Below are 23,587 nucleotides of genomic sequence, written 5' to 3'. Positions count from 1 at the left end.
TATTGTACTCATTTAAGGTGGATTTGATTATAAAAATAATGGGTTTTTATTTTTTTCTTTAGTATTGAGGCACATTGGCCTTATTGTGTTATTTCTCCTTTGCGCTTTTCTCTCCCCTTTATTTGATTTTGTGTCACTATTCGTGTTACTGTCGACATGCACTGTTCATGCTATTGTTCCCTACCAAAACCCTAGTCATACTTGAATCATAACCTTAACCCTAAGTCACCACGAACCCTACCACAAGCACGTACAAGCAAATTGGGGGTGTGGTGTGGTGTGGGGGTGGTGTGGTTGTTATAAAAGTGGAGTTACAAAGACACCAATAGAATTGGGTAAGGTCTTGGTTCAACTCTTAAGCTTGACCAAAAACAGAAATGGGGTATTAGGTATAAAGGTAAAGCAAAAATAATTTTCTTATGGAATTTTGTTCACTAGCCTGCCCACGGTGGGGGAAGGGGAAGGGGTCAGGGTTTTTTTATGAGTGGTGAAGAGAAATTGAAGAAAACCAAAACTAGCAGATAGAAAATTCTAGAGTTCTCAAAAAACATGAAGAGATTAAGACCAACAGGCAACAAAGGGATGTTTTTATAAACTATGAAAAATCTTCTTGACAAATGGTTACCCTTGAGGAACACTACTAATCAACATGAAAATAATTAGGACTGTAGGAGAGACATTTCCTGAAGGGAAAAATGCATAGGGATTCCTGTAAACTTTAGGCCATAATAAAAATAATCCCTAGTTCTTCTAATTTGAAATTAGAAACTCTTTTTTTGATAAGTACAGAATATCCTCATGTGAAAAGCTCATGATTTAATTAATAAAATTCATTTTAAAACTCAATTTTTTTTTCTTCTCTCCTAAGCAAATAGCAATGGCAAGTGCCTTCTACCCAAAGTGACTAATCATGGTTCGAGTCATAGAATAGTCTCCAAAGAAAACGGGGGGTAATGCTACTTACCAATCACCTCTCCTAGACCCTGCAAAAGTAACACCTTTGTGTACTGGATACGGCCTTCTGTTTCTCTCAATCTCCAACCACCTACTTCTTCTCTCTCCTCCTTATCTTCTTTTTCTCTTTCCTTCTTTATCATATTCTCTCTTCCATCTGAACGGAAACTTTCACCTCCTTTTTCTATTCTTCTTTTCTCACCAGAGTGTCGCTACAACAATTTTTGGGGCACAACAAATTTGAGTTGTGGGTGTCACAGCTTGGGCCTAAATCAGCTTGATAGTTGATAGGTTGGCTAGCATGATCAATGATGGGTTATAAAGGTTAATTGAGGTTTGAAAATTAGATCACTTTTGTGTTTAAAGGTGTTCTATTTGATGGGCCTTTTAATTAGTAATGGGTTGTGCCAGTTTAGTGTGGAAGGGATGAGTTTAGGTGTTTGTTTGAGTGGAGGGCCAATGGAGTAGAGCCGCCGCTTCGGTGTTTGGCTGGTTATTTGGGTGGGTCTAGTTGTGCATTTTGCATATTTACTAAAGGGCTTCTAGAATACTTAAGGGAACTACTTGAGGAAGGTGGTAGAAATAGAGTGATTTTGGGTGGGTTTCATGGTGGCCTGCATTGGTGCTTAATTATAAGCGGTGAGGTGGTGGTGTTTTGGGCCTAAAAGGAAAGCTAGATGTGGATGGTGATGGGGTCTCCTATGGTTGCCAGGTTGGCTCAATTTTCAGCCATGGGTAAATCCACCAAGCCACTGGTGGAGGAAGAATAAGGGGAAAAAAAGAAGAGTGAATTTAAAAATGACTTTTTTATTAATTTCAAACCAGTATTTTATTAAAATAAATCATGTACCCCATACGTGATAGGATTTTATGTCCATTAAGCCCAAACAAAAATCAAATTAGAAAAACAGTGTGTCAATTTTATTTTGACCCAAAGTTTAGAGAGTCTTTTTGCAATTTTCCCTTTCCCAAAACCAAAAGAATTAGAAGTCAAAGAGTGCCAATTTGCAACCCAAGATTTGAATAGGACTTAACTACTTCCCAACGAATATTTCCCAACGAATACAAGAATTTACAAATTACATAAGGGAATGAAGATTAACTTCAGCAAAGAAATATCCCCTAAGAATAAAATACTCTAAAATTGATTATGATACCAAGATAGAGGATGTTGAATAAATCTGACTAACCCTGAATTTGTTAATGTCTTTGAATTCCAGTATGAGCGTTTCAGTAAGCTGTAAAAGTTTAAAATCAATGGTTCTACTAGATTCTTAAAAGTCTTCAACATTGAAACAATCCTATAAATATATGACATCTCATTTACTAGAAATAATATAATAATAATTGAATTGTAAACTTTGGAAGATTTGGGTTAGATGAGAAGAGGGCATAATTTGAAAGAGGAGAAAATTAGATATTAACAAGCCAAAAATTAGATATTAACAAGCCAATTATAAATTCCCCTTAAGCTGATACAAGAATAACAAGCCAATTATAAAACAATAAATCAAATAACAACCAATGCTAATAATAATAACAACAATGACAACAATTTTAGCAGCCGGCCAACCAATCAATAAATTTGAATCAAATTAATCAAAAATTAAATGATACCTACTTATCTGAAAACAAAGGGTCCAGGCTTTGTTCTTCCACAAGTTGCTCTACAGTATCTAGAGCAGCTCCCACCTGCATGTACAGTATAGGTTAACATGGTGACCAATTCAATTTGCTTACTCAGTGATGTGGAGCAACCAAGACACAAAAAAAAGCCAAGGATTCTTGAAGCAAAGTGCCAATAATGTGACAGTTCTGGCTGGAAATTATATGAATCATCTTAGATGGTAATAAAATCTTCATCTGCTAGTTTTTTTCTTTAAATAGAAAGTTTTATTGAGAATAAAGAAACCACCCAGTACACAAGGGGTGCACTTAGAGGGCAAAATAAAGAAAAATTATAACAGTCAAGAAACTCTAACAGATTGGAACACGGTTGGCCTGGTAAAACAGCCATCAATTCATACAAAGAATGTAAAAAAAGCATCTTAAGCTCTTTCGTAGATCATTCAATGCCTTCAAAAGCTCAGCTATTTCACTCTATGGCCCACGTAAGGTTCGAAAGGACAGCCTTCCAACTACCACCATTTTGATGTTTTGCAAACTTCCCCATCCAAAAGGCCAAAAAGCAACAAATCAACTAACTGACTAGGATGACCCAGTGCATTCCAAAGAAACACAAAACAAGAGACCATAACTCTCTGGTGTAACCACAATGCATAAATATATGATCTACAGTCTCTCCACCCTTTTTACACAGATAACATCAATCTACAACAACAACCCTTCTCCTTTGACGATTATCGGCCTTCCAACTACCACAACTTTGAAGTTTTGCAAACCACCCCATCCAAAATGCCAACAAATCAACTAACCAATTAAAAATTTAAAATGACCCATGCACTCCAAATAAACACAAAACGAAAGACATAACTCTCTGGTGTAACCACAATACAGCAATATATGATCTACAGTCTCTCCACCCTTCTTACACAGATAACATCAATCTATAACAATAATCCTTCACCTTTGAAGATTATATAAAGTAAGAATTTTCTCCACCGCAATAGTCCAAGCAAAGAAAGCTACTTATAAAGGAACTTTCTCCATGGGAAATAAGGCTTGTCCCCATTAGAAAATAGCATATAGAAAGATTTTATCTCAAAAACTTACTCTTTGTAGGTCTCCAACAAATTTGATCTTCAACGTCCCCCCTAATCTTGATTGAATAAATGGAGTCCATAAAATCCACGAACGCTTCAATTTCCAATCATGATCATCCCACACAAAAGTAACACCCCAATGCATGGACCCTACACTCCAATCATTAATAAAGGGGTCTTAAAAAATAACAACTTCAATTAATCAAATTTTGTTATTTCCCTTCAAAATAAGGGGAATTTCTTTCCCTCAAAAAACACCATATAAGCATAAATAGGTCACTTTTCAAATCCTCCTGTAACCTCTCTTACCAAAGTCTCCTTTCCAACATTATAGAAGCTCCATCACAGAACAAGCAAAAAATCCAACCAACATGGTCATGGAGCCACCACACATTGGTGCAAGTGTCACCAAATTTTAAGCAACCAACAAAGTTATTCTGCCTACGTGCATTGGCAAGGCAGTGAAAAAAGGTGGTAGTTCTGTCCCTTTCCTTTAACCAGGGAACCCATGACTTTTGTCTCCAACTCATTTCCTTCACAACAATTAACTTTTGCAATTCCAATTTATTATCTTCCTTAGTAACTCTCACATCAGCACTCAACCTTCCATCTTCCTCCCTCCTATCCATCTCCCTTATTTCATTCAAGAAAAAAGACTTCCTTGATGCCACATCCCCCAAAAAAATTCCTTATTCCAAATTCTCAAATCAATTTTCAAAGATTTGAGTTTCTGAGCCAACATCCAACTGGGTGACCCTTGACATTATAACTCCCACACCAATTCTGGACTCTTTCCACAAAGTACAAAGATTTCAGCCGTATATTTCCAAACCCTACGTTTATGCAATTGCAATAGAGTAGGATAGGAAAGGGGTCTGAGATGGGCTGTTGTAGTAATTTTTTACTCACATTAAGAAAATGCATTTCACACTTCGATGATACCAAGAATCTGTCTAGCCTGGACATTAATGGTGGATCATGATTGCTTGACCAGGTGAAGGCACCCCACCCCTCTCCAAGGGTAATTATAGCAAAGCATGTTGAGAAAACCCACATCCCTGTTGTTATTCTTGTTGCTCCCTTTCTTTCGCTTGAAAAACAAATAACACTTAAAACCCCCCTATGCACCAAGGAACATTCCACCAACTAACAACTCCCTAGCTCTATCCCATAACACTAACATACCACCTGAAGCTCCCAAGGAATCCAAGTGTAACCAATTTGAGTAAGTATTCCCCCAAATGCTTCTATTCTTCTGGTCATTGGCTCAATCTTGGGTCCTTTAACATTTAAAGATAAGGGCTTTGGATTATTGGATGGGAAGGATTTTAGACTCATTAGCCTAATTGGCAACGTTTATAAGATTCTGGCAAGGTTATTGGCAAAATAGATTGAAGTTGGTCCAAAGGAAGTCAGTTTCTCATTCTCAAAACACACTCATCAAATGTAGACAAATTCTTGATCCAGATCTAATTGCGAATGAGTGTCTTGATAGTAAATTGAAACAGGGCATGCCAAGAACGAAATCCTCAAATGTTTGAAGAAGTTGAACATACAACAATGGAGCTTAAGCTTTTTCATTTATTTTACGTACTTTTTATGGTTGGATGGATACATTAAGTGGCCATTCTTTCTCAGAATTACTCAATTTTGTATATTATTGTACTTTAAGTTAATGTCTAGCCATTAAGTACACATTCAATGTACTTGGTTGTAATCTTTTTTCTTGACAAAATTTAACTTACCTATAAATCATTTAAAAATTAAAAGATCATCTGCCACGTAAACAACATAGCCAAAACTTTCTTGTTTTCACTGTTTAAGTGCTTTTCATTGTGGTTCCATTGATTCTAAAGGTATGTTTCACATATGAGGCAACCCCTCCCCCACCCCCCTTACTTTTTTTCTTTTTCCAAAGTTAAAGGGAAAAAAAAAAATTCATATCCTAGCGATGGAAACAACCTGCTTCAATTCTATGATGTGTAAGATACTAAGGGTATGGTTGGTAACTGTTTTTTCCTCTTATTTTCTATTTTCAAAAACAATTTCCTATTTTTGAGACTCAAAAAACTTATTTGGCATCCCAAAATGGACAGAAAACAAAAATTGTTCTCAAAACTCAATTTGTGAAGGAAACTAAAAACATGCAAAAGGCTGTTTTCAGTTTCTAATTTTCAAAAGTCAATGAAAATACGTATTTAATTTAATGAATCTGTCTCATTTAATAAGTTAGCATTAAAGTTTAAATCTAAGTAACAACATATTTTAGTATTTTCTATTTTTTTGTTCAAAACTACTATTTTTTTAATTTCAACTAACCAAACAAGTTTTTAATTTCAAAAATACAAGAAAATTGTTTTTTTCTTTATATTCCCAAAACAAGTTTTTGAAAATAGAAAACAAAAACTGTTACCAAACATAACCTAAACATTCGATGTAGAAATTGAAGGTAATTAAGAAAAAATGATAACAGCAAAGATATTAATAAAATGAGTACCTGTGTTTCAAGACATAAAGACTCGAACTCATCCTGTCAAATTCAAATAAGGTAGCATGAAATTTAGAATTATACCATAAGATTATATCAAAACAGCAATTAAGAAGTTGACCCTGTTGATTGCCATGGAGCCCAGGTAGCAATCTAATTTATACATTCTATATAAAGTTGATGAAGGATCTATTTCAGGAACTATAGTTTTTAACACATGCAATATTATCAACAACAAAAACACCATGCAATGGGAAGATCCCTACAAAGAAGTCTACTTTAGGCTTTAGCTAAGATCTTTAAGCAACACTACAAAGGGAATAAAAGATATAAAAATGAGACTAATTTTAAATTAAGCATGCAAGATTTTTTGTCCTGGTAGATAATTCGATAGTTGGGTGTGAGGTCATGGATTCAAAACTCACTAGGGATGTGTGTAATTTACCTATATATATAAAGCATGCAAGACTATTGAAATAGAAGCATCAATGCCCAACCAAAACATGCTTGTTACCAATCCCACTTTAGCAAAGCATTAAATATTCAGTCGAAGAATTTAAAATAATCTCACTTGATAACAAATAAAATAATGAGAAATTTTGTTTGTAGGAACAGAGAGTAAAAGGTCTATCATATTACATATGCACGATATTAAATTCAATACGAGTGAATGCATACATATTTTCCCATATCATCCAAAATTCCAAATAATTTACTAGTTCAAATTCTCCTTTTTCAAACCCTAATATCTGCTATTTTTATTTTATGAACTTATTAATTGCAAAACATGATAAATGCCAACATTACAAAGAAATTAACCCATTGATATTCACTTATTCTTCAACATCAAAGTGAGATAAAGTACTTAATTATTTTTTCTTTCATACGTGACTATTGGAGTTCCAAGACAGAACACATTTATAAAAACATTATCTGATTTGATTGGCATTTTGCAGAAATAGTTCAGCATAGAAGAAAAATTCATTTTTCTGTCTGAGGCTTTGTCTCTTGAACGATCACAATATCACGAATGATCATGAATTGTCTATGAGGCTATGTCTCCTGAACGATCCTTGTGTAATTGGGTGTCTCTTTTTTCAATATCAATAAACCTTTATTATTTATCAAAAAATCCACTTGGTATTTGAGTATCAATTCCAAAGACATTTCATGTACACTAACACATGAAATAATGATAAATTTCCATTTTATTGGGAAACTAGTTAGACATGCCATAATAACCAAAGTGTCCATTTAACTCAATTTCATATAATGGTTTTTCCATCACATAGGAAGAGGGATAATCAGACTGCAGCTAAGCTCATTAACACTTGAAAATTTTCTATGAATTGCCATAATCTGAAAAGCTAAGATCTCTCTGATGTATGTAGTAATGTAGGAGCATAGAGTAATTATGTTTCCTTGCAAATTTAGAAAATAAAATCATAACGGTTCTGAATGTTCAGTAGAGAGCCAAATTCACTAGAGTAATGGTCATCTTCAATAAGGTTTGCACTGATGCAGCAACACAGGGTAACTATGTCTAATCCAATTTTTCAACTTTAGAGAGAGAGAGAGAGAGAGAGAGAGAGAGAGAGTATATAATAAAGGTGGTAAAAAATGACCATTGACTATGAAAACTTTTAATTTACAACCCTGAGTATTACATCAATGTTGATGTGCCCTCCCATCATCATTAGTTAGAATCTTCCTATTACCCAACCCCCCACCCCCCAACAAAAATTGAAAAGAAAAAAAAAATTAACAGTGAAAAATGTAACAAACCATAATGGAAAGGGCCCATTAACGTCATCATAAGAGTCAATAGTATAAACTGCAAGTTTTGGAAGTCAAGAGAACAATTTAGAAGTGACCCCAAACTAAGAATGTGTAAAGTACGTTTTAGCCTAACATTTAAGTTGAGAGCAGGCTGAAAGACTAAATGTTTCATAAAAGATGAGAACTTCAAGGCCAGAGAATGCAGAGAAGGCGCTAAGCACAAATAAGATTTTAAGTAATCGCATTTGAGAGAATACACTGAAAAAAATAAAATCACTATCATAAATATGAAAGTGCAGCAATGGCATAGAGTACAGACTGGCCAAGTTTAAAAAAAAGCCAATTAAGTAAACCAATTTGCCATTTGAACACACTGACCCTAACAAATAAACAACTCCCACAAAACATAAATCAAACAAGTGGCAACAAAGCTCAAACTCCATTCTCTTAATTTTGACAATTTGGCATACGACACGTTTTACACTTCCCCTACATCCACTCTTGCATACTTGCAGTAAAATTGACTTTGAATAATGAACAAATTTTCTTTTTCTTTTTAATTTGGGTAAATTACAACTTACCCACTTGTGGTTTGACCGAAATTTAAGTTGCTTACCTGTGATTTGAAATTTGACACTTTATCCACTTGAGGTTTGACCAAAATTTAAGTTGCCTATTTATGATTTGAAATCCCATGATACAAGTGTTCTGCTGGATTCTTTTTGATCTTATTTGATATTGTATTTTTATATTTTTTGTGTTTTTGGAGGAGAGAGAGGCATAAAAGTAGAGCAAATTACATATTTAACCATATTTTTATCAAAAGTGGATTACAAAACTCTAACTGAGCATACCTCAGATGGGTAAAGTGTCAAATTTTAACCTTCAGATAGGTAACTTAAATTTCAGTCAAATTACAAGTGGCAAGTTTTAATTTGACCTTTTTATTTATTTATTTTTAATGAAAAACAAACATGTGACCAATCTATTAAGGACCCATGGCCAACAATAAAAAATATATTAGGGACTAAGGCTTTGTTGTTCTTATGATGAAAATTATTATGATCAGTCAAACAATTTTCCAAAAATGGGTGAAGAAAGTAGCATTGTGTACCTCAATACTTTCATGTAATGATGTAAGGACCTGAAACAACAACAACAACAAAAAGAAGCAAAGAGAAGAGAGTGTTAGCTCAATAAACCCTAATCATAATCATAAATTTAGGTGCAAAAAGAAGAAGGGATGGATGTACGGTGCCTGGAGAAATAGGCGATGGAGATGTTTTTGCTCCTCGGTACTGAAATTTGGAAAGGCACTGCAGAATCCCTACACCAACACGAGTTTACTTCTTGGTTAATTTTTATTTTTATTGTTAGGTTTTGGGAATTTGGAAAAGAGAAAAAAGAAGAATGGAATTCAATTTACTTGGTTAGAGCAGGCAGTGAGGAGAGGGCGAAGGGCGAGGTTGAACGATTTCTTCATATCCCAACTTCGCGTTCCCATTCCCATTCCCATTCCCATTCCCATTGTTGATGAAGGAGCGCATTGCATATCATGAGGATCGCATTCACCACTTCCTTCCATTTCTTTTTTTGAGAGGAGTGTGTGTGTGAGTGTGAAAGAAATGAAGTGAAGACAACAACACTGCTTTCTCTTTCACTTCGGTTTCGAAAAAGGTTTCTCTCGAGAAGCATAAAAACCTTTTTTGAATTTTGAAATTTATAAGACTTTAGTTATCATAATTGAGTGTATTGACTAAAATACCCTTAATATAATATTTTCAACAAAATTAAAAAAAAAAAAATTAAATCTCACATGCGATTAGTTTTTTTTTTTTTTTTTTTGGTTGTTGTTTAGTGTCATAATTTTTTACTGATTTCAATTTTAGGTTTACATATTTTCCAACAAAAATTACTTATTTAGAACTACTAATACAATTAAACATGTCATAAATAGCATTGAAATCATATATTTGTGTGTGAATTTGTTCATTTTTTATAAATAGCCTTATGACACTTCTAACCGTATTAATAATTCTAAATCATATGGTGTTTCCATTACCAAGCCCGATTTGTGCACATGCACATATATTAAACTTCCTTGAAAAAAAAATTATAGCTTGATTTGTACATGTATTTTTGAAGTTCTTGCTCCAACCCAATCAGCAGCAACCACAAGTGGGTTCCACTAGGATGGTGGGATCGATGGCAAAAATGAACAGCGTCAAGACCACGAAGTCCGGCAATAATGCAGCCTCTCTTTGTTAGCGTTTGTATTTGGATATATATATATTTAAGAAAGGGCAATGATTATTTTTGGTAATTTGATTACACATGCGTTTGTTTTTGGATATATATATATATATATTTAAGAAAGGGCAATGATTATTTTTGGTAATTTGATTGCACATGCGTATGGGCGTGAGTCATTTTTAATAGCAAATTAGCAGATGTTTTAATTTGGCAAAAGTGTAAAGTTCACGGAGTAAATTAGTTAAATTAAAAGTTTATGAGGTGTAATGACCATTACCTCAAAGTTCAAAGAGTCTCTTAGCACTTTTTCCCATTTTATATTTTGAGAAACAGCCACAACAGAATCAGATAAACTAAGAATAAAGCATGCATGTCTTTTACAATTATGTGCAAGAGTATGATGTACCTTTTACCTAAATAAACCAGAAAATAATTTGAAGCATGAATTAACGGATGTAATTTTCAAAAAATATATGTATCAAAGAGATCACTTATTAAACGAATCGGTAACTCTTTCGAGGCTACTCAACTGGTACCACTTTAAATTGTATCTTAAAAACTTTAGCGCACTGCTCTGGTTCTACCAAGCTTGTACGCACTGTACCAAATAAAAAAAAAAAAAAACAAAACAAAAAAAAAAAAAAAAACAAAAAAGCCAAAAACAAAAAACCTCGTATCCACTGCAATTTATGCAATGGTATTACCTCCAATCCATGCTCTTTATTATATTTGAAATTACACGATTTAGATCTTGAATGTCAAATTCAGACAAGTGGCCTCTCATGATCCAAGATGATGTAAAATTGGAAACCAATGAAAAATGAAAAAAAAAAATGTGGGATAGAGAACTCACTTATACAGCGTTATTATTACAACAAGATGTCTCAAATGCCATGCGGAGCAAAAGCATACAAACATGCGCAGCAGAACCCTTTTGCTTATGGAGTGCTCCAAAACCCCAAATGGGCTGCGACAGCATTCACAAAAAGCTGCATGTTGACTCGCTCAAAGGGAAAACCTCAAATGCACCGGCCATGGTTCTATTCCTACCAAAAGTTCTATTGTCCTTCAACAAATACAAATCTGTACCTGATTTTACAGTTCTGGAGGTTGAATTACTCCATTCTCAGTGTCACTTGCTACTCTGATTGTTTCACTAATTGTACAATTTATAAATATTGCCCTGTCAAATAGCAAGCTGTTCCAGAAAACCATATGCATATCACAAAGCAATCAATCTTCAAGCATCTTTGAATTTAAACTCTCTGTCTGATGAATTTAGCCAAGCAAATCACTAAACAAGTTTGGATTTTGACTTGAAGGGGTGACACCCATCTGCCTCACAAGTGCATCCTTTTCTAGGGCATCTTTAGGGTTTGGACCTTTAGTAAATTGTGTTGAAAGTGTAGCTCCTGCATTGGTAGTGCCGCTAGTTAAATTAGATAACTCAGATGTGAGATTGACATCATAGCTGTTGCTTGGCAGAGAATTTTCAGCACTGCTACTCTGTCCACCAACAGGTGTCCCTACATATAGCGCCATAATATCAGGTGCTTCAGTAGCACCAACTGCACCATGATTCACTGTTGAAGTGACTTGAGTTGGGTCAAGAAGCCCTTCTAACTGCTTGAATGGATCCACAGATGGAGCACTATTTGTAACAGTCGGTTCACCCAAGTCAAGCAAGTCAGGAGGAGGTTGATGATTGATCTTCTCCAATGTAGCTTGATTGGATACGACTGCTGCCTTTGGTGCCTGAGACTTCTCTGCAGCATGGCTACTTGCCTTGGCTACCTTATGGCTAGCTGAAGTAGGCCTCTTCTCAGTTTTTGAGGGTCCACCAAACAACGAAGCAGCAAGCTTCTGCTTTTCTGGAGTAATTTCAGCTTGTGGCTTCCTTGAATCATGAGTATGACGTGCTTTTGAATTTACATTGGCTGCAGAATCTACTTGTGTAACCCCATTTGATGTACTCTGGGAAGCATTTGAGGTAGATGATGTAGGAGAAGAGTATGTTGGTTTACCCCACTTTCTTTGAACACCATCAAGTCGTAGCCTGAGTTCTGTTGACCCTGCATCTGATATGGACGGCACTGATGCAACCTGGTGGGTCTCCCTTGAATAAGATGGCTCAGGTACCGGAACAAGTTCAGTTGAGGGTGCAACTGAAGCTGGAGGTATTCTTGATGTCGCTGGGGCCTTTGGAAGCTCATATGCCTCAAACCTAAGACCATGCATTGAAGCTTCAGGCTGGTCTTGGCTTCTGAAATTGCTGATATCTAACACACCAGAGCGCTGACTCTCAGGAATGTAAGGCTGGGCACCATTTTCCAGCGATTGTTGGACATAACTGTTGAGGAATGAGAGATTTTTATCAATCTGCAAGGAGAATTTACAGATTTTAGTATTCTGGAATTAAATGACGTGAAGAATATCAAAACAGACCAATCCAAGTGGCGGCATTTAATGTCAGCCAAAACAGAAGAGATGCCTTTCGAACATACTAAGATGCACACCCATGGAGGCACACTGCCCACCCACCCACAGGTGCATGCACACATGTGGCCCCACACCAACACACGCACATGCCCGCATATGTCCTCATCTACTGAATTGTGCATCAGCACATTACATATTTTCTCAATAAATACATCCAAAGTATGAATGCTCTTCCAAGCAACTAACAATCATAAACTAGGATGTGCATGAAACAAATTTAGATTACTACCAAGTAAAATGCATTAATTTACAATCCAAAACGAAGATTTTCAAGCAATCAAGCAAAGGATTTACCTTTGCAAAACTTTGATAAAGTTGATTTCATAAAAAAAGAAACAAGACACAAGAACCAAGTGCAACAAAAACCAAAATCCAATAAAAGCCTGCTAAGAATACAAGCATGGCACACAGAGGTACAAATTACCAAATAAATAATATTATTGGCAGAACATACTGAATCTGCAAAATATATGGATTCTTTTGCACTGAGAGTGAGAGAGTATACTGAATGTGGACTAACTATGACCCCTAAGCTTAAACTGATTCTGAGATTTCAGCAATCTAACCCCAAAAGCCCAGTTGGCAAGTTCAATTGATACTCATTCTACTATGTAAAGTTCAATTGAATAAATCTCAGAACCTTCACCAAATAATATTGATGTATTTTTTCTTCAACAAACTAACAAAAAAATCTAAAACCAATTCCCATTTCATAGAAATTGCAGCTCAATGTTTGATCAACAGTTCATTGGTTCTGAAAATTAATAGAAGGCCAAGGATTTTTTTTTTTTTTTTTTTGATAAGGCCAAGGATAAGATTTGTAAGACCAAGAGAGAAAAAAACAAGGATTAAGAACAAAAGGAATGGATGCAGAGGCACAAGGTCTGCGAATGGGATCTAATTTATTAGTTGAGCAAAGTATTCAGACATCAAACCATGAAAATTGATAAGCTCTCCTCTAAAACATACTTTTTAACATAAATGGGACAAATTATTAATTCAACAAATTTTGACTTGACCAAGCAGCTAGAAAGTACTATTAAATGATTCAGATATAATTCATACTGTCATTTCCACCAAGAATTTAGCCACTTCAGTACCCTCCACTGTAAGAAAACATACCACCAAATTTACCTGACTATTGGAAAGTCAGAACATATATATCTCTCATACACTCAATTTTTAATTCATATTTAACAATATTAACAAACCCTGAACCACAATTTATCTTTGATTTAACTGTGCCATCCCAGAAATTAGAACTATAATTCAGAATAGCACTTGCAAAACCTGAAGTCTGTATCTTTAGTAATCACTTTTATATCACCTGCCTCAGGCTTTAATCTCTATAAGCAAAATCACATAAGGTCAAGTAGATGATAACCAAACAGGAATTGATAAGTCCTAGAAATTAGTAACTAACATTTTATCAGAAGATCACATTACCTAAAACATGGCACAAATTGACGTAAACCAGATGTACAAACTCAACACCTGATGTCACAATGGAACTTAAGCAAGAACTCAAAAAATAAGCATGAGGCCTCTAGAAGAGCAAACTTTTTTTTGATAAGTTAGAAGGGGCAAACTAATAAACGGAGAAACAAGAAACAAGAAATAAGTTTAGATAATTAGATCAGCAGATAAATAGGAGATAGGCAGGGATTAAAATATCTTCCAAGATTACCAATAAGCAGTTAAAAGGGGAGGCACTTGCATGAGATTCAAAATAATGCTAGTAGGTTCTGTAATTACCTCTATGTCCTCACAACTTGCATCTAATGGCATAATACTCTCAACAGCATGAGCATCCAAGCTAACGACCGCTTGCAATTCATATGCACGTTGCTGTAAATCCGTAGAGTGGGAAGCTGATAATTCTTCAACCAAAGATTGACACTACATCAAGAGAAAGAGTTACTAATCTAGAAGTTCGTTTGCAGAGTATCATAATATTATAGCAAATTAGCAATGCAAGATTAAAAAAATAAAAAAATAAAACATATATGGATGAATACATTCACAAACAGATGCAAGAATGCCCTAGCATTTAGGGGAATTTTCTATGAAAACTAAAATCTATAAGAAGTTACTGATAGAAGTTAGGGCATCCCAGTGGACCCCCAACACAGCTAAAGGTGAGCAAGGATTAGTTAGGGAGTTTCCCACTAACAATCGCAAATCGAAAAAATAGCAGCAAATTTTATAAAAAAATGAAAAAAACAAAAAACAAAAATTAATCACTTCAGATGGCTTCGAAAAATAATGGGAAAATCACCATAATTACCAGAGGAGGCCAGCAACTCAAATCATGTAGTCACCAGAATCTGGTGACCATATCAGTGCTGACATCACCAATGACATCATTGCACGGTGCTGATGTCAACAGCCCAATCATCTGATGACAACCTCCAAATTATTCTACTATATTCTAAGGTTTGATCAATACACTCTGATACCAAGTTGAGTTGTAAATTATGAAATATTATAATTAAAAGAAGAGAGAGAGAGAGAGAGAGAGAGAGAGAGAGATCTACCAAGGAGAATTGGTGGCAGAATGAGAACGTCCAAGCAGCAGTTAGACTAAAGAGAGAATGGTATAGAAGCCTACCTAGATGTAGAGACAATGCTGCTTATGAAAATTAGAGAGATAAACAAGGAAGCAAAAAAGACAGTCTGAGAGGCTAGATTTAAGGCCTAAGATGAATTATGTAGCTAGTTGCATATTTATAAACTTGCTAAGACAAGTACAATGAAAACAATACTTGAATTGTGTCAACATTAAAGCTGAATATCAAAAAGTGTTTGAAAAGGAAGAGGAGATTATAGAGAGATTGAAGAGTTATTCTGATAAAAATTTTAATGGAAGCCATACAATAAAGTAGACTGACCAAATTGAGTAATCTAATTGAGGATAGAAAACAAGAGCAATGGAAACGTTCAAGGCTTAGTCTTGTTTCTTGAAGATCCACAGTTGCCTCTAAAGTTTTGAAATTAAGGCTTAGTTGTTGTTGTCCTAATAACAACCAATCTCGGATAGAGAAAATAAATATAAAGTTTTTTCTTTTATGAAGTAAAAAAAAATAAGTGTTAGATAACTGTAAGAGAGAAAGATCATAATGTAACATCATTTTTTTTTTATAAGTAATAAGTTTTATTGATATCAAAAAGGGCCACCCTAGTACACGGAGTGTACAGGGGTCAATAATCAAGTTACAAGAATCAAGAAAATCATAATGTAGCATCATATCTTAATAGAAATATCAGTTTCATTATGAAGCAAGCACTTAAAGGGGGTACTTTTGGGAGCATTCAATTTCAAACAGATATTGAAGGAACCTCTACCAAGCACATATGTGTGGCACAATTATAAGAGAATTCCAAAAATGTCACATGAACAATTGTTGAAGAATTCTATAAAAACAACAATTTCTAATTTATGGGATTTAAAAAAATATATATATTATATACCTTAGCTTAGCATGGCAGGCACTAAAATCTCGTATTTGTTTTTGTTACGGATATTCAAAATCAATCTCATTTTTCTACCATCTAAATTATGGCTCAGATGGTCTTCTTATTACTTAAGCCGCGTCAGATTTAGAAAGAAACAAGACTAAAACTACCAGACAAAGAAAAACCTATAAGCAAATATATATTTGTTACGTGTTGAAATATGATTATATAATACCCACAATAATCTTTAGCCGAAGGACAAATAAGTCATTTACTAAAATCAATTTTTGATTGTTCTACATTCCCCATGCACAATCATTTGCAAGACAGAGCTCTCTCTGTCTCTCTGTCTCTCTCTCTCTCTGTGGAAGTTCATTTGGTTGTGATAAATCTCGAATCTTCAAAAAAAAAAAAAACACATACAGGATGAAAATGATGCACTATTTTCTGCCAAAACAACATGGGATTCATATCCACACACTCATGTCACATCATGTTGACACAAGTACCACAGGGAAAGTGCCAAATCCATGGAACAGCCAGTGGGTCATGGTTTTATCTTAGCAGCATATTTGCTTTGAGTCATAAAAAATGTTATCTATCTATCTCAGGTAACATATCCACTCTTCTCCCAGATACCACTCAAAATAAAGAAATCAATTACAATGGAAAGGATATTTGGTCTTCAAGCTTAGTGTTTCACATACCTCAGGTAACATATCCACCTTTCTTCCAGATGCTATTTCAAATGCATATATTTTCATGAGTGCTGTAACTGCATATGCCTTCAAAAGAAAAGAAAAGAAAAAATTGTCCAATTAACGACAAAATGTAAAAGAAATTGAGGCAGAAGCTTTTTGATGAAAAAATGTAAAGTTTTTGGAGATAAATCAATTTCCTTCTCAAACTGAGTCATAAAATTTATACCCAGCATTGATGTGTTAATATTGAGCTTAAATGCGTTTCTTCACTATTTAAAATCACAATCAAATCCAAAGAATAAGAACAAAATACCTAATGGAAAATATAGCAATTTGGTACTTAGCACATACTACAGTATACTAATGAGTAGTTTTAGCAATCATATCCTCAAATTCAGCTCTATATTCAAATCATGCTTTATTTTATTATGTATTTGTAATTAATGTTCCGATTGCAAACATTGATCTCACAAATAAGCTGTAACCTGAGCTTTTTCTAAGAAATTCAATTGTAGAGTACTCAGTTGCTTGAAATCATCCATTAAAACACCCATATTCAGATAGATTAACATCTTCCCAGCCATCTCAAATTGTTTTCAACTAGGAAATTACCTGAATGTCCACTCAAATCAATTACTCTCCTATTGCATCCGTTTCTTCCAAGATACATGCACATATAGGTGATAAATGAAGCATACAGGCATGTTCCTAAGTTTTTAACCAAAGATGGAATCAAACATGTAACTTTGAAAAGTCAACTACACAATGTCCCTGCCATAAATTTTATTTTTTATTTTTTATTTTTTTAAATGTAGAGTTGGACAAAGATGTCAATATTAGCACTAGCAAGGAAAATAACACAATTCAATTATCATGATTTAACCTTGGGATGATGGAGGTGTTTGAAGGGTGGTGTCAACAGTAGGGTGATTATAGTCACTGCAAGGCAATAATATGGTAAACTAGAATTGATGGTAACATTGGCAGTAAACCAAACACAACCTTAATTACTATGAGAAGTATTCAATAAAGTTAAAACATGCCAGCCAAGGGCAACTTAAATTTCACCATACAGAATGTAGTGAGGGATACCTTTACAGTTTCATCACTTGAATATGCCTCTGCCACATCACATAATTTACCGGTAATATAAGAAGCAGAATACTTCCCATCAGCTGTTCCATACTCCCCGAAAACCCAACAAATGACCTGTAATCAGAACTAAGTATTATGATAATAATAATTTTTTTTAAAGTATTCTTTCAGCAACATCTACATGCAGATAAATAAATAAAAATGAAACCAAAGTAAGATAGTGTGTACTTGAAGAAATACAGACGGAAGCTTTGGCTCTCCAATAATGCGCAAATATGACTCCACCTGCACCCCCAAAGAACAATTGCCATCAATAAAAATAAAATGGATAAATTAAAAAACAGTCTTCATTGCAGAGCTGAAGCTATTGACATATGCATATTTGTAGATACAATCTCCATTCCATATGCTCCTGATCTTTTATGATCACACACAGAAACAAGTGAAAAGGGTCTTGCCTTACATCTTTATCTATTAACTCCATTCTTGGACTTTTCAGTTCAGTCAAAAAGGAAAATTATATATAAGAATTTAATACACTTATCTTAGGAACAGCTAATAGTTCTTACAAAAAGGATGTACACTATATCTTAGTGCAAAACCATATCTGTATATTAAAGAACAATTGGGTGAATTATATACAACAAGATGGAAAATATTACATGCTTATGCAAGCTTTCTGCCATAACACAAAACTTAGGCTGTCCAAGGGTGGTTTTATCATTCTCTCTGTCATACACCACGATTCAGGTTACATCAGTTTGTTATTAGACCATGAATGGATAAAAATAGCCATTTGGAAGATCATGTGCTTTCCTAGCTTCTTTATTACGATCTTAAATTCTTATTCTATTATGTTCTTCTCCTAAAATTTCCTCTTAAAAATCCCTCTCAATCTCTACTCCTCCTGGATTGTCTCTCACCTCTTTTTTTTTTTTTTTGATAGGTATCTCTCACCTCTTCCTTATCTATCTTCTCTCTACTAAGGAATTTTTCTCCCAATCCCTTCCTTCTAGATAAGTCTCCTTCCCTTCTTTTTTCTCTCATCAGTTCTTTTCAACATAACAAAAAAAGAGAATATTTTATTATCAGATTTCTCTCAACATGTTTGATGAAATGCCCTGTTGGCCCCGAACTTAGGTCACATCAAGAGAACATAGCAAGGTACAAACTTATTGGCTTATATACTGTAGAAGTACCATCTAGTTACTTAGAGCGTGACACAAACTTATTGGCTTATATACTGTAGAAGTACCATCTAGTTACTTAGAGCGTGACACAAATAAGTTCAAGGGCAAGGTTATGAATTTCTCAACTATAAGTTGATGCTCTTCAGATCCTTGTTTGAATGAATGTTGTGTTAGACTCTTATTCTTTTTCTAATCTTTAAGAGTTGGTTGATCATTGAAATTTTAGAATTTAATTGTATGCTTCATGTGCAATTGTGCACTAGGGCTTATGCCATTCTTATGTTTGACAAAAGACAATTTGAGAAAGAGGAACGAAAAAGGAAGGTTTGGATATTGGATCAGTGTTATATGTGCAAGTATAATGGTGAATCGGTTGACCATCTTTTCCTTAATTGTCTGGCTGCTATGGATTTTGTGGTCTATGGTTTTGGATTTATTTGGAGTAAGTTGGGCTATGCCAAAGTTAGTAGTTGGGCTTCTAGCTTGCTGGGAAGGTCGTTTTGGTCAGCATCGAAATGAACATATATAGATTATTGTTCCACATTGTTTGGTGTGGTGTCTTTGGAGGGAAAGAAATAGTAAGTGTTTTGAAGATACTGAGAGATCCATGCCAGACCTCAAGTTATTTTTCTTTAGAACCTTATTGGATTGGTTGTCCACTTTGCAAAACCAATCACTTTCTTCTTTTCTTGATTTACTCAATTTATGTAATTTTTGTACTTGATTTGTAGACCCTTGTACACTTCCTATGTACTAGGGTGTCACTTTTTTGATATCAATAAAAATGATTACTTAAAAAAAAAAAAAAAAAATTGTATGACTGTTTTTATTTTTTTTCCTATATCAGCTAGTAGATTATGTGACATAGCAAAACAATACATAGCAGCATCCCTACTTGAATCTGTTTTTCAAAAATTATAAGAGAAAACAGTATTAAAATTAACTCAGCTAGGCTTTTTGTTTACTATTGATAAGTTATATAGATTTTTCCTATTATTTTTGATAAGTAGACTTGTCCTATCATAAGTAGCTCATCTACATGATTATCTTATCTTCAAAATACTATATAACCTCAAAATCTTATATAATATAAAATTCAGACAATGAAATGACATAAAAATCTGACACGCATATTTCATAAATAAGGTGCACAACAAAGTAACATACAGCAGATGATCTGAGTTGACTATCTGCAGCATCATCATCCTCACCAAATCCCTCTGCAATCAACCGCATCAAGTTATGTGCCACCTTAATATTCACGAGATCTCCCGCATGCTCAAAGACTTTATTCATTGTCTGTGGAGTACAAGTCATAAAAATTATATTGTGCTCAAAAACACTCTAGAATGCAGAAATGCAGAAGGCAAAGGCATTTAATAATTACCTGGATAAACCAATGATTACTGGGTGCAAATTGCTCTGCAAGCTCAACACATCGAGATGCTATATAGGTTTTGTAATGGTTATCATTAATGCTTATCATGTAGTCAATCATGCGGTCGACAATCACTTCAACATTGGAGGACTTTGTCATTTTATACAGTAGCTCAAAGGTTTTTCTCTTTAGAGTGTCATCCGGGTCCTGCATCATGCACATCAAGCCTCTATTAACACAAGGAAAGGACAAGCACAATTAAAAAGTGATTTATATATAAATAGATACAATTCCTTTAGTGCACTACCTTAGGTTCCCCAAATAAATTCAAACACATAGCTGCATTGACCAATGCAGCACAAATAGTGTTATCTTTCTCAAGTACAACTAAATTCAATGCAATTCTGTACAGCACATAAGGAACCGTACCTAGGTTTTACCCCACTTTTTTTTTTTGGATAGATAACGAAAAATTTTATTAAAAAAGAAGCCAACCCAAGTACATTGGGGATGTACTGTGGGGGCAAAAATCAAGAACAGTTTTACCCCACATATATAATTTGCAATGAGCAAAACTCCACATCAAAACCATAATAATAACCACATGAATAGATTTCAAGCAATTTGAATAATAGTGAATTTAATAGAAAATATTTATCACCTCTAAGCAATCAATCACAGCAAGTTGGTGTTGTTCAGCAATCTCAGGACTTATCTTTATGAGTCGACCAAGAGCATCAATTCCCATATATTTAAGATTGTGACTGTCACTCTGCCCACAAAAAATAGTCATTAGAGTGACCAAAAACTAGTACAATGTGAATAACCTCAATCTGGGTATCGCAGCAAATGGGCATACCTTCAAAAACCTTGAAATTACGTCAGCAGCAGCTTCTAACAATTTAGGATTTGGATATATAGATGAAACACAACAAATGCACTCGTAAAGTACCGCATTTCCTATATTACTCGTCGAATCACACTTCTTAAATATGTCCCCAACAACAGTATACATCTTTTCACTTGCTAGCTTATCACCACTTCCCAGCAATGCTAAAATCTTCAGCAACCTGATCTGAATAAACGGCGCAGGCATCTGATGATAGTCATAACCTTTCGGTAACCTTCGTTCAGCTACTTGTTTAAGAATGCTCACAAAACTAACCACCAAATCCTTATATGAATTAACATCAACCGTTATAAGATCGAAAAGCGGGCACAGAGTGGCACCCATGACGCCAGGATCATTATCGCAGAGCCGTTTACGAAAATTAGAGAAGAGATGAGACACCGAAGAAGGAGACTTGTGGTAGAACCGATGGAGCGCCATTATCGCCTTTTTTCGGACGGCTTCTTTCTGGTGACCTAACAAGTCAACTACCTGAGGCAAGAAAGCAATTTATAAAAATAAAAATAAAAAATAATAAATTCCCACTTTCAAGACCTGGGGTTTCTAAATTTTCTGAAGAATACAAACAAAGCCCAAAGTTGTTAAAACATCTTGTGTGTTTAACCTTGAATCTAAGGATTCCATTACAAACCCATAAAGGAAATTTAAAAATTCGCACTTTAAAGAGCTGAGTTTCTAAACTTTCTGAACAATACGAACTAAACCCAAAATCGTTAAAACACCTCACGTGTTTAATCTTGAATCTATGGATTAAATTACAAACCCATAAAGGTAATTTAAAAAATCACACTTTAAATAGCTAAGTTTCTAAATTTTCTAACTAAATGGAAGTCCTAAACTATTTAGGATTATTTACTCCAATGGATCAAAATATTTAATCATAAAGAACTCTATCCTTAACTTACTAAGATTCTTAATCTCATTAGAATCTCTAACTTATAATTAGAGCTTTAATCTCATTAAAAACATCTAATTAAAATAGATAAAAGACTTTTTAGTCATAACGAAATTCCAATCTCATTAAAATGTTTATTAAAAGAAAATCCTAAACAATGTTAGGCTAAGAGTTCTATTTAACTAAATGCAAAACAACACCCAAAATCGTTAAAACAACTTTTCACGTGTTTAACCTTGAATCTATGCTCTATGAATTGCAGTTCAAACCCAGAAATTTTAAAAATTTTAAAAATCACACTTTAAATTCTAAATTTTCTGAACAATACAGACAAAACCCAGGAAGGAAATTTAAGAAATCGCACTATAAAGAGCTGAGTTTCTAAATTTCTGGAGAATACAAACAAAACCCAAAATCGTGAAAGGAAATTCATTTCTAAATTTCCTGAACGATACAAACAAAAACCCAAAAAACTTCAAAACATCTCTCACCTATTTAACCTTGAATCTATGGATTACATTACAGTACAAACCCAGATAGGAAATTAAAAAAAATGGCACTTTAAAGAGCTGAGTTTCTAAATTTTCTGAACAATACAAACAAACCACAAAAATCGTTCAAACATTTTCGCGTGTTTAACTTATAAATTACATTAAAGAGCTGAGTTTCTAAAATTCACCTGAGGCAAAACGGCAGGGATAGTCTCGTCGTTTATGAGCCTACAGACGGCGTTGAGGGCGGCGCAAACGATGAGATAGTTGTCCGATTTCAAGTCCTTTTGGATGGTATTGACGATCAAGATGATGAGATCGTGATCGTCGTTCAAGAAAAGCGTGACGGCCAAGTAACCGGTGCGCTTGAGAAGCAAGGTATCGTCGTGGGTCATCTTCACGGCGTGGATGTACCCAAACGACGCGTCGTGGCCGAGCATTTCGATGTAGACGAGTCGGATTATGAACTCCTTCATCTTCCTCTTCGGAATGTCTGGCTCCGAAATCCGACGCTTCAGGGTTTCGATCTCGTGGAGCACAATTCGATCCTCCTCGGCTTTCGATCGAGCCTCGCCGATCGATTTCACGAGCTCCAAGAACTCCTTCGATTGGCCGAACCCGCCTTGGGATCCCATTGCCAATTCTCGACCGATGGTTTTCAATTGCTCCATTTTTATTTTTGGTTTTTCTAGGGTTTTGAGATTGGGATTTGTATAAGCATTTGATTTTTGTAGATCTGAGAATTAGAGAGAGAGAGAGAGAGAGAGAGAGAGAG

The 23,587-nt window shown here is 34.7% G+C and overlaps 2 protein-coding genes across 2 annotated transcripts; both read right to left on the bottom strand.

The window, feature by feature from the left end:
* Positions 1-2,539: 2,539 nt before the first annotated feature.
* On the bottom strand, positions 2,540-9,643 carry LOC111993048 (uncharacterized). The gene is made up of 5 exons (XM_065761015.1): positions 9,371-9,643; positions 9,203-9,271; positions 9,059-9,088; positions 6,175-6,207; positions 2,540-2,646 (listed from the first exon to the last, which is right to left on the bottom strand). The coding sequence occupies exons 1-5, from the start codon at positions 9,527-9,529 to the stop codon at positions 2,572-2,574; spliced, it is 366 nt and encodes a 121-aa protein (XP_065617087.1). The 5' UTR covers positions 9,530-9,643; the 3' UTR covers positions 2,540-2,571.
* A 1,254-nt stretch (positions 9,644-10,897) lies between these two features.
* LOC111992496 (AP-4 complex subunit epsilon) lies at positions 10,898-23,587 on the bottom strand. The gene is made up of 10 exons (XM_024024357.2): positions 23,001-23,587; positions 21,376-21,897; positions 21,178-21,288; positions 20,526-20,723; positions 20,306-20,437; positions 18,177-18,233; positions 17,946-18,062; positions 16,860-16,937; positions 14,452-14,595; positions 10,898-12,576 (listed from the first exon to the last, which is right to left on the bottom strand). Exons 1-10 carry the CDS (start codon positions 23,481-23,483, stop codon positions 11,476-11,478), a joined length of 2,943 nt encoding a protein of 980 aa, XP_023880125.2. The 5' UTR covers positions 23,484-23,587; the 3' UTR covers positions 10,898-11,475.

The sequence above is a fragment of the Quercus suber genome, unplaced genomic scaffold, assembly GCF_002906115.3.
Source record: "Quercus suber isolate HL8 unplaced genomic scaffold, Cork oak 2.0 scaffold_391, whole genome shotgun sequence".
NCBI classification, from domain to species: Eukaryota; Viridiplantae; Streptophyta; class Magnoliopsida; order Fagales; family Fagaceae; genus Quercus; species Quercus suber.
The sequence above is the reverse complement of the archived record's forward strand: the minus strand, read 5'-3'. Positions and strand labels throughout refer to the sequence as shown.

Excerpts from the sequence above, each read along its gene's own strand:
- LOC111993048 (XM_065761015.1), bottom strand. The coding sequence starts at position 9,529 with ATGGAAGGAAGTGGTGAATGCGATCCTCATGATATGCAATGCGCTCCT. Across the intron at positions 9,272-9,370 it reads TCACTGCCTGCTCTAACCAA|GGATTCTGCAGTGCCTTTCC; the intron begins GTAAATTGAATT and ends GTGTTGGTGTAG. Across the intron at positions 6,208-9,058 it reads CATTACATGAAAGTATTGAG|GATGAGTTCGAGTCTTTATG; the intron begins GTACACAATGCT and ends TGAATTTGACAG.
- LOC111992496 (XM_024024357.2), bottom strand. The coding sequence starts at position 23,483 with ATGGAGCAATTGAAAACCATCGGTCGAGAATTGGCAATGGGATCCCAA. Across the intron at positions 16,938-17,945 it reads CAAGTGATGAAACTGTAAAG|GCATATGCAGTTACAGCACT; the intron begins GTATCCCTCACT and ends TTTCTTTTGAAG. Across the intron at positions 14,596-16,859 it reads AGGTGGATATGTTACCTGAG|TGTCAATCTTTGGTTGAAGA; the intron begins GTATGTGAAACA and ends CTCTTGATGTAG.